The sequence below is a fragment of the Solanum verrucosum genome, unplaced genomic scaffold (genome assembly GCF_900185275.1).
Source record: "Solanum verrucosum unplaced genomic scaffold, falcon-dt-bn FXZP01000032.1, whole genome shotgun sequence".
NCBI lineage: Eukaryota > Viridiplantae > Streptophyta > Magnoliopsida > Solanales > Solanaceae > Solanum > Solanum verrucosum.
The window spans coordinates 1,578,805-1,590,145 of record NW_026020569.1 but is presented as its reverse complement, the minus strand read 5'-3'; the positions used below and the strand labels follow the sequence as shown (position 1 = coordinate 1,590,145).

At 32.1% G+C, this 11,341-nt stretch overlaps 2 protein-coding genes and 1 non-coding gene across 3 annotated transcripts; 1 reads left to right on the top strand and 2 right to left on the bottom strand.

Moving 5' to 3' along the window:
* Positions 1-2,043: 2,043 nt before the first annotated feature.
* Positions 2,044-2,115, bottom strand: TRNAQ-UUG (transfer RNA glutamine (anticodon UUG)). Its single transcript has one exon. It is a non-coding gene; the product is annotated as a tRNA-Gln (tRNA).
* Positions 2,116-3,906: 1,791 nt separating this feature from the next.
* On the top strand, positions 3,907-7,825 carry LOC125810672 (CSC1-like protein HYP1). Its single transcript, XM_049490141.1, has 5 exons — positions 3,907-4,008; positions 4,597-4,989; positions 6,528-6,680; positions 7,565-7,628; positions 7,697-7,825. The coding sequence occupies exons 2-5, from the start codon at positions 4,709-4,711 to the stop codon at positions 7,814-7,816; spliced, it is 618 nt and encodes a 205-aa protein (XP_049346098.1). The 5' UTR covers positions 3,907-4,008; positions 4,597-4,708; the 3' UTR covers positions 7,817-7,825.
* Positions 7,826-9,630: 1,805 nt separating this feature from the next.
* LOC125810970 (F-box/kelch-repeat protein At3g23880-like) lies at positions 9,631-10,791 on the bottom strand. The gene has a single exon (XM_049490468.1). It carries the CDS (start codon positions 10,789-10,791, stop codon positions 9,631-9,633), a length of 1,161 nt encoding a protein of 386 aa, XP_049346425.1.
* Positions 10,792-11,341: the final 550 nt, after the last annotated feature.

Below are 11,341 nucleotides of genomic sequence, written 5' to 3'. Positions count from 1 at the left end.
TTTAGATTTGACATTTTTACCCTTCTATATATTAATTTCTTTATATTAATAAATATTATATAAAAAAAACTCATTTAACAAATACTTTAAAAAGTAAATTAGCACAAATGCATTAATACTATTATATATATACACGTGTTTTTTTATCAAACAAAGATCAAAGTCTTCATTCAAGCTGATCCACCATTTTCACCAAATATTAACTTTTCATCTTCATTTCACCTTCACCAATTCACTGATGATTTTTTCCCCACAATAACCCATCATTTTCCGGCAACAATTTCTTCAAATCGAAGATAACCCCAAGAGAGAAATCCGATAAGAACGATCAGATTTTGTTCTAGATAAACATTTCCACAAGCTAAGAACAAAAATGATCCAAGAAATAGAGATAAATCGTTGAAAATTAGATCTAAGCTTGCATGGTGGTCAATACTAGAGGAAGCTATTAGTTTCTCAAAGCAATTGAATTTGTAATTTCTAAAGTGACGACATAATCGTTGATTGCAGTAGTGATGATATGAGATTTGCAGAAGAATACCTAATTTGCTTGCTTTTGCAGGGAAGATGGCTGACTTTTGCGAAGAAGAATGAAGAAAATTTGAACAAGACCGATAAAGTGGAAGTTTGAAGAGAAGAGGACTTTTAATTCATAAGAAAATTTATTTGTCCTGATTTATTTTTAAAGTATTTGTTAAATGAGTTTTTTTTATATAATATTTATTAGTATGAACAAATTAATATATAGAAGGGTAAAAATGTCAAATCTAAATTAATTTATATTTATTTTAAATAGGTTTAAAGAATGGTTACAAGAAAATGAAAATAAGGGAGGTAGACGTAATATCGTAAACCACAGAGGAGGTGAATGTTATAGAGTGAAACCTAGAGGGAGGTCTCTGAAATTATCTCATTTGATTATTTCTCATTATTTATCCAAACCAAAGCAAATATACCTCTTCAAAACTCCAATTTTTTTTTATATAAAAAGAATATTGTAGTTTTTTATTATTTATTTATTTTTGGATTCAACTCCTCTCCATTTTCTCAAATTTTTACTTATTGAAGACTCATGAAATAAGAAAAAATTAACGGCTAATATTTAATTAATTAAATCAAGATTCTAAACATGATATAGATGATTAATATTTTATAAACAAATTTATTATGTCATAATCATAACAATATATTATCTTATCCATAAATACATACACACATTTTTCTCTATTTTCCTACTTAAATTTTCCCTACGGCTACGACCGTCCATCTGCTTTTTTTTTCTTTTTTTTAAGTGAGTTAATTTATAAGTAAAATTGTTTGTGGAACTTTTTCTTTGAAAAGTATTTATCACAAATTAGCAAAAAAAAATTAAGTTAACAATTTTTTTGTTTATTTTAAAAAGGAAGATAGATATTGTGGCACTATTAATATTCTTATAATATATTAATTATTTAAAACAAACTTTTTTCAAATTTTTTTTAGAGCAAATACAAAAATTACTAGATTTTTTTATTTAAAAAATGGGGGTCTTGAAGAGGTATATTTTTTTTTTATTTGAATAGATTATGGGAAAAAATTTAATAGAGATGAGATTTTTATTTTATCTAATAAGAAAATGACAAATAATAATTTCTTTTAAAAAATAAAACAACAATGGAAGGGTATTTTTAGACCAAAGGATGGATGAAGGGTATTTTTGAACTTTTTTCCTATAGTTTAAGGATAGTTTTGGCCATTTTCCATATATTTTAAAACAATTTGTACTTATATTTAGTCCTTTTCCGTTTTGAAAATGACTCAAATTGTACCTATTTATATTACTAATTTTTTAAACCTCCTCATTTGTCACTTCCTAAATAATTTAATCAGATATTTCTTTGAGACTATTATAAGCAACACACATGGCTAATTGATTAGAACTGTTTTCTTTTGTCTTAAATATATTTAAAGTTCAATATTTTTGTTAGAGAGTGATTTGTCTTCCATGTGAATCTCCCCGCACACAAATTCGAACACAGGATTAAAAATCAGAATATAAAAAAGAGGTCCTACCGGGAGTCGAACCCAGGTCGCTGGATTCAAAGTCCAGAGTGCTAACCACTACACCATAGAACCCTATTTGCATAAATACTTTATTATAAATATTACTCCGTCCGTTTAAAAAAGATCAACCTCTTTTTTTTTTTTTTTTTTTTAGTCTATTTAAAAAAAAATGATCTTTTTTTTTTGTAACACTTTAGTTCTAATTTTTTTATGTGGCATGTTTAAGATCACAACATTAAAGAACAACAAAATTCAAAAATCTTTTTTATTTCTTAAACTTCTTATCAAGTCAAACTAGACCACTTTATGAAGTAATATTATCGTCAAAACCACCTGTTGGGGCTTGTGAAGACTTTGTTTGGCTAAGGAGAGAGTGTTTGATGGCATACCATTTCTGGACGTGGGAAAGAGGAGAAAGGGTGTTTGTTGGCATACCATTTCTGGACATGGGAAAGAGGCTGGACATGTTAAAGAGTCCATAGAATGCTATACCTTGATAGGGGAGACCGAATCACGGGGATTTCTACTTTCCCTCTTCTGTTCGTCTCCAAAGTCCACTCTCTGATCAGCTCCCGGAGATAATCGGAAAACCAATCAAACTCTTTTTTGATTTCCGATGAAAAATATGTCTCAGAGCCTTAATCCGAATCCAATTTACGACGTGATAATCTTAGGTGTGGCTAATATGGACAAATTACAGGAGCTGCAGCGGAGCAGACCAAAGAGGCCTCATCCTGTGGTAAGGCTTCATTTCATGTTGATACTGATGATCTTGGTCTCAATTCCATTACCCAACCATCCAATGTGAAGAGGTTTTTAGTTCTGGTTATCCAGTTACACCTTAAATTGCAGTCATGGTAACATCTTACTTTATTTAGTCATAAGGTATTTGATCGCTTTCATATGCTTGTTTGGTAGTTTGAGGAACAGTAAAGGAATCAACTTTGGCATCTGAAACTATATTATACATGGTGATTGTGAAGCTTGGGGCATTATGTGCAGCCAAGAACAAAGCAAAAATGATCAGCTTATATTTACAAATGTTTTCAACTGTAATTAGCTTCAAATTAACTGGAAAAAAATATGTATAACCCAAACACCAGGGGAGAGTAATCTGAAATTTACTAAAGTAAAGCACAGATTTTAGTCCAGAGAAATGTCAAGTTTACCAAATGCCTTCATATATTTCATATTTGTGATGCCCTCCTAATCTATTAATCTATTAGTTAATCCTCAAGTATACGTAATATGTCTATAATTCATTGGAATCCTACTAACATTTAGATACTCACCTGTCCAAGAGGTTGAATACACCTTTGATAGGCATGTAAGGGTTAGATGAAAAGACATATATTACATAATTATCATTATTCTTTCTCCTGGTTTGATATCACAAAATCATCATTTCATAATTTCATTGAGCTTTTCTCAAATGCCAATTACAAGAATATACTATTTAAGATCTTAATTAACGGTATATGTATGTACTCCTTTTTATTTACAAAACTAAGTTTAAAATTACAAACATGACACAATATTTAATTTTTTATTTTATTAAAAAAATACTTTAATATTCTATTTATTTTCTTTTGGGGGGTTATGTGCTAAATTCATGGGATTGATAATTATTGTTTACTTTTTGGTTTTTTTCATTATTTAAAATAATTGAAAGTGTTTAAAATGGATGTTTGATTTTTTTTATTTTATAATTGCTCTTATTTTTAATAAAGCTTGATATTTTTAAAAAGTATTTACGAAATAAAGGAGTATTTAATCTTTACTTATTGTTAAACATAGGGAGAAGCGAGAGAAATTTCCAGTAAGGTAAAGGTTTTACTCTTTTCGTCCCTCTTCTTCATAGTAAGTAATGTAAAGGTTTGACCTTGGATCTCTCATCTCTATCTATCTATCTTCTTCATTAGGATTAGGGCTACGGACCTTGCTTGCTCGTATCTTCTGTTTAAGGTAATTTATCATCCATCATTCATCACCTACTACTTCTTTTGTTTTCAAATTAAATGTGTTCCAACTCCATATCTACTCTCAATTAACAAACTTAATAAGCAAGTGGAAGATTTCTTCGTATGAATAAGATGGAAAATTGTAACTCCTCTCTAAGTAATTAACTGCACACTCGATGCAAAATTTGCAATAATTCGATTATGTTCAATTTACGAAAGAAACAAGAATTGACAGAGGAGAAATGATTGCCAGACTAATGTGTGTATTACGTGCAAGGAAGGAGAAACCTTTTTTTGTCTGTTGACTTACTCTAGCTTCCTTCCTTATGTTCTGTGCCCTCCGATGACTGAGAAAGTACCACTATATCCCAGCCAAATCCATATTAGCCTCTAAAAACTAATTTTACAGCTAATGAAAACTTTAACTACAAATTAGTTACCTTTTTTATTTAGTTGTTGGACTTTTAACCAGCTTTATTCAGGTCATTACATCTATAAGTTATATTCCAGTTGCTGCCTTGTCGTACTGATCTGTTAAGACACTTTTGAATTGAAATCTTGATTGTTCATAATTTTGCAGCCTATCTAGAAGCTGCGATAAACTGCATTCACGAGTGTTTACTATCTGTGCTATTCGTATTCCGGTGCTGTTGATTTGAAGAGCTCATGTTGTAAGCAGACTGTTCAGTGAAAGGATTTAAGGAATGATCCTCTCAGCACTTTTGACTTCTGTTGGAATCAATCTTGGACTTTGTTTTCTGTTCTTCACATTGTATTCTATATTGAGAAAGCAGCCAGGAAATGCGGAAGTTTATGCACCACGCTTGGTTGCTGAGGGGAAATCTCAGCAAACCAGTAATTTCAATTTGGAGAGACTTTTGCCGTCCGCTGGTTGGGTGACAAGAGCATGGCGACCCTCAGAAGCAGAGCTCTTATCCACCTCGGGCTTGGATGCTGTTGTTTTCATGCGCATTTTTATATTCAGGTTACTTAAGCACTGTTATGCGATGAAGGCTTGACGAGAATAATTTGTTTATTATAGCTTCTGTGCCGAACTTCACACCTTATGTTTATTTCCAGTGAGTGGCATTTACATTTTATATCCAGGATTTGCCTATACTAGATTAATTGTTCAATAATTAACCTGCCAGTTGTAAGAATAGGAAAGAAAACATATGAATGGTGCAATACACCGCTGATTTTGCTAACTGGAAATGTTTGGTGTATTACTCTGAAGTTGACATTTGGGTCTAAGATAACTGGCCATGTTATTCTTCCACCTCCACCAAACATGTTGAGGATGTCAAAGTGATCTTTTATCCTTACCATTGTAGTTCTATGGTGCAGTATATGTTATAGCAACAATTCTGCTGAGTTATTGACAACTTATACTTGTTACTGAAAAGACTAGGTGTTGACTAATATTGCTTGTGTCGTAGAGACTAGGTATTGGCTAGTGTGAGAAATAACTGAAGAGATTAGGAAAATGATTTACTTGATTGCTTTATGATTAATCTGGAGTTGAAGATACACCTATTTATCCGTGTGAAATATACAATATATGTTCACCATGAGATGATATATAATACACCAACTTAGCACTTCTAACACTACCACTGGAAATTTTAACACGCCCTTCAAACTTGAGGTGGGATAACCAACTTGAGTTTGCTTACTATGGAAACATGGGAGCAAGTAGTCAACAGAAAGTGGCCTGATTACTATTGTCGAAAAAATCGCCAGAAAAGTAGCTGAAAAAGTAGTTTGTTGGAATCTGGCCAAAAAAAAGCAGTAACCATGAAGAGAATTTTTTTTTTGCTGGCTGGCGACAACCTTTCCGATTATGGGAGCATAGCTGCTGGAGAGGTTAACTAAAATGAAAGCAGTAAACTTTGAAAAGAAAAAATATATATGGCTGGTAGGCGGTCCCGGTCTAAAGCCTCCCTCTGGTAAGCCAGAACACTATTAAATTTCCACCAATTTTTTTTTTTTTTTTGATGACAAGGGAAACCGCAGCCGCTACTATGCAATAGCTCGCAAACCACACAGAAGAGATAATCCGCACCAGGCAAGCCTGATGCGACGAGCTCGACCCAGAAGGCAAATCCCTTGCTTTCGCAAGCTAGGGGTTTCGAACTTAGAGAAAATTTCCACCAAGTTCATAAATGCTTTTATTGCCCTGTGAGAAATAAGAGGTAATCAGCAGAATGTGGGGCCTGATTAGTTTGGTAAGAAGATGCATCTATCTAAAGGCGATATTGTTTTTCAATATCAGACGCTATCGAACTTGATTACTTAACACTTCTAACTCCTTATTTTGAAGATAAGAAAAAAACAACTCTACACCTTTAACATTGTAAAACTAACATTAAACTATAAGTTCAAAAGGGAGTTAGCGTTGAAGAAGTTTTCAGTATTCATTCAAAATCAGAACTCTGAATTTGTACCTAATTTGGATCCTCACTAATTTTTACTGTTCATGTTCATTGTCTTGAGCTAATCTGGTTTCCCATATCTCAACAGTGCTAGAGTTTTTACCTTTGCTGTCATCGTGGGGATTTTCATTCTTCTGCCTATCAATTACATGGGGAAACAACTAAGTCTTGATTTGTTTGACTTGCCCAACAAGTCTCTGGAATCATTCACTATCTCAAATGTTGACGACGGATCAAACAGGTAAACTGAAGACCTTCCACATCAAAATTTATTCAACTATGATGTCAATAGAGTTTTTTTCACTACAAGAATCTATACATGGTGAAAGTAAAATTGCCCTGTGGCAATAAAATTGGATCACATTCTTGTTTCTCCATGAAACTGAAATCGACTACCAGTCTTAGTCTTTCTCAGTTTGTACTGGTCTTCTCTTTTTTGGTGAAGCCATAGATTCTTTTGGTAACAAAGTGTCTATATCGGGATTTCAGATTAAAAAGATTTTCTTTGATATTATGCTGCTCAAATAGTGGTGTGACGGAATCTAGTCTGTGGGATCCTTGATGTATAAGTTTTCAACAAGAAGCACTTTGTTATCATTCCGACAATCGAGATTAAATGGAGAACAACTATGCAAAAGCCTCATATACCTTTTCTTTGACATGTGTGTATAATTCAATGTATCTTTGACTAGAATTTATGGTAGCCTTGATACTTGTGCATATATTTTTATTTTTCAATTTGGATGTCTTCTACGACTTATGTATTGTCTTGTTAAATCGTATTTTATCTTTCTCTTTCAGCTCTGCTCATGATAGCAGATTGCATGTAATAAATCACATGCATCCTAAAGTTTCTCAGCTATCCCAGACACTAGAAACTATCTGCAGAATGTTCAAACTGGGTCCCTTAAAGAAGAACATTCTTATTAAAGTTTTCAGTAACAGGTCTACACCTAAAATTCTGCATCTTATACATCAACGCATTATGGAGTCAATGTCTTGAACTAGTTGTATCTATAAATCATTTACCAATGAAACTTGAGAACGGATCATGTAATGCATTGGCAAAATACGTAGTTGGCACTAAATTAAAATCTGAGAGAGTTATTTGTTTCGTCTTTCAAGGTTATGGATCCATTTCTCAGCTGTGTATATCTTCACGGCAGTTGTTTGCTATCTTCTTTACTTTGTAAGTGATTTGACACATCTTTTGTTTTGTTTCTTGTTCATTCTTGCTAAACTTCAACTTATTTCCAGGAGTGTGACTATATTTCATCAAAGAGAATTTCTTACTTTTATTCATCAAAACCTCATCCACATCAGTTTACCATTTTAGTTCGAAGTATTCCAGCTTCATCAGGAAGAAGTCACAGTTGAAAGTTTTTTTTTCAGAGTATTATCCTGCTACATATCTTTCACGCTGGGTTACGTTGTCCGGCGAGCAAGCAAACTCCAAGGTCTCATTGTAAGAATGATATATAGCCACATTAAGTCTCATTGTAAAAATACTAGTATCTTTTTCTTCCTTTTCCGGTTTTCCCTAAGACCCAACACTTTTTCTTATCAAAAAGGCATCAAAAGATACGTACACAAGAATTTTGTATTATAAATAAATATAAATTATTTCAACTCTTTTCACTTTACGAATTTTATTTGGACAATATGTGAAATATTGTGAGACAATATTTTGCAAATATGATTTGTATTATGCATGTACATACGATCAGGCTTAATTGTGGGATGATTCTACATATTAATTGCTGGAAAAAAAAAACTGTCTACATTTTCTTTATCACACAAAATTTTAAGATGTTAAATTTAATAATATGAATCTTAATATTAATATAATTTATTATAATAATGTATTATAAATAAATGGCTTACATAATATGATAATAATATTACCACTGTTATAGGTTATTGACAAGAATTAATCTTATTATAATCTTATTTTTATAAATAATAATATTACCATTTGAAGTTAAATGAAAGAATTTATGGCCTATAATTTATTATAATAATGTATTATAAATAAATGGCTTACATAATATGATAATAATATTACCACTGTTATAGGTTATTGACAAGAATTAATCTTATTATAATCTTATTTTTATAAATAATAATATTACCATTTGAAGTTAAATGAAAGAATTTATGGCCGCACTATTAAAGGTTATTGGGTTTTGCCCGTGCTATTATCATTGCACGTGAAGTAAGTTAAATGAGAAAACCACATCAAAGGGGTGAGAACCCTTTGACATATTGCTGTTTTTAATGAGAAATCTTATGAGTGAAAATGAAGAGATACGTAAATAATTTTGTACCCACAAAGTTTATCATTAAAGTTATGTTTCATCATATTTTATTTTGATTGTAATTTATTTTCTATCATTTTAAAATTTATTACAAACAAGATAAATAAAAGCTAAAGCTATGCTAGAAAATTAATGAATTCGTATCAATGTTGTCAAAAAAATGGAGTTATGTCAAATTTTTTTGAGTTCCATAATTGATTTGTTTTGGTTGAAGAACTGTTCATTTCTTTTTAATTAATTAATGTGATTCTTTATTGTTGAATTACTTTGATATAAATTTATTTCAGATTGAATCTTACTGAAGATAAAAAAGGTCAATGTCTTAAGCCTATAATTGCCTATAACTTATAAGAATTAGCATTTAAAAAAGGGATGCATTAGTGTTAACTTTTTGTACAACATAATTTCTAATTTAAAATCGCAATCGAATATTCTTTAGAATATATGCATAAATTTATATTAAAGTGAAAAATCATTTTGAAAAAACTATTATAGTTATTAGCAAGCTGCTGTCTACACTTGTAAGTTGCCTGCTTGACATCAAACTTCGTGTCAAGATTGACAAAATTATCTTGCATTTGAACATTCTTTTTAAAAAATTATCAAATTAATTGAACGAGGATTCGTTGAAAACTAAGAATAAAATTTAAAAAACAATCCAATCGATCACTTATAGTTGTATCAACAATGCATATTAGCGTGCAAAATTAACATCAATATGAAAATAGCTAGGTGAAAAAGAATGGGACTTAAGCAACACAAGAATTCTTGACAAAATAATTAAAAGTTCTAGTACTAAGTAATGGTAGTAGCCCAAACTAAATAAGGGTGGTAGGCGAAACTATTATTTATTAAAAGAAATATACGATCAATCTATTCGAGCAAACCCTCTCTTTTTCGCTTTCTAAGGAATGCCAAGTTTGTTTGTTTATGAATTGGATATGCATCAATCTCTCTCGGATTGATTAAACTTTCCATATAAACAAAACCATCTAGAATAAAGGAAAGTGGATCAATATCAAACGACCATATTTGATCGTCACATGTTCTATAAATAACCTTTATTCCTCGTAATTCATCTCGGCATTTGTATCGAAGTAGCACTTTACCATCGGAAAAGCTATATATGGGTATAACTGAAAAAGCCCCATTACATGGTAATGTGAGTAACTTTATCCAAGATTCCTGAACACCATACTCTTTCACTATCCATAAATTGAAAGTGATTTCGTTACTATTAAAAAGACAAATCATACTTCCCAACACAGATATGCCCTCTTCAATAGTCACGCTTTCAGGGTATAAACCCACATTTTTTGGTAAGGGTATTCTCTTATATGTCTCATCTGAAATATTTAACGACATCATGGATTCAGAAGAATCAATACCAAGCCAGTGAAACGCTCCATTTACAAAGGACAAACATTCCTTACCATACAAAATAAAACCATCGCCGACAGGCCTAACTGAGGGCGAATAAATTTTTCTCCAGGAACCAATTTTTAGTGCTACAATTTCATCTAGTGCAGTGCCCTCCTTGTCAATCCTAAGGACTTTATAATCATCACTAGTCGAGTCATATCCCAATCCATAAGTTGATTCCTGTTCTGGCGATTCTAAAGGAGGAAGTACTATTGATTCTGACGTGGTGGGGTTCCATAGCAATAGCATTGTAGGCTGGTCCCGAGAAAGTCCGGTCCAAATCCCGATGAGAAACAAGGCATCGCAACAACAATACATTTTATAACGACTGAATGGTTTTGGAGCTGTATGTATATCATTAACAAGTAGTCGATTTGGGGATAAAGAAGTGCAATAGAAATTTAAATTTTTACCCCCAATAACAATAAGCAATTTTTGGGAATCAGGTTGATTTTTGGCATGATTGTGATGCTTCTTCTTAAAGTAAGGCTCAGCTAATAATGTCTTGCAAGATTTCGATACACATTTGAAACGAAAAAGAGACTTAACAGGAAGTTTAGTGAGAATGTCAATAAGTATTTCCTCCTCTAGAATGTCAGTTCCCATTACCATACTGGCGAAGATGAAGAGAATAAGAGGTTTTCAAGTATAATTTAATATTGTTGCTATGTGGTTTAGGGTTAAGTGTAGATATAAACCTATTAATATTGCTGTTATGTGGTTTAGGGTTAAGTGTAGATACAAACCTAAAAGGATTGAAGTACTAATTACAGTAATTTTCTTCCATACTTTAAGGATTAGAATTCTTAATTTTCCATTATTTTTAGTGTTAAAATTTGCCCCCGAGTAAATTCGTCCTTACTCCTTGTTCCATGCCCAGCTTGGGATTGCAGTGCAGAGATCGATGGCTTACAGAAGGCCCATTAAAGAAGAGAGATTAGGCCTGCTCTTCTTGCTCTCTACCCAAGCCCAATGCTTCCCCCTTTTAATCACAGGCCTGCTCTCCATCGAAGGCCCAATCTTAAGCCCAGTGCTTCTCCCTTTTAAACACAGGCCTGCTCACCACCCAAGGTCCAATCCTAAGCCCAGTGCTCTTCCCTTTTAAAGTATAAACACTTAGCAAACATTAACATCCGAAACGAACAACACATGTCATAAACTT

Excerpts from the sequence above, each read along its gene's own strand:
- LOC125810672 (XM_049490141.1), top strand. The coding sequence starts at position 4,709 with ATGATCCTCTCAGCACTTTTGACTTCTGTTGGAATCAATCTTGGACTT. Across the intron at positions 6,681-7,564 it reads GTTGACGACGGATCAAACAG|GTTATGGATCCATTTCTCAG; the intron begins GTAAACTGAAGA and ends TCGTCTTTCAAG. Across the intron at positions 7,629-7,696 it reads TTTGCTATCTTCTTTACTTT|GAGTGTGACTATATTTCATC; the intron begins GTAAGTGATTTG and ends ACTTATTTCCAG.
- LOC125810970 (XM_049490468.1), bottom strand. The coding sequence starts at position 10,791 with ATGGTAATGGGAACTGACATTCTAGAGGAGGAAATACTTATTGACATT.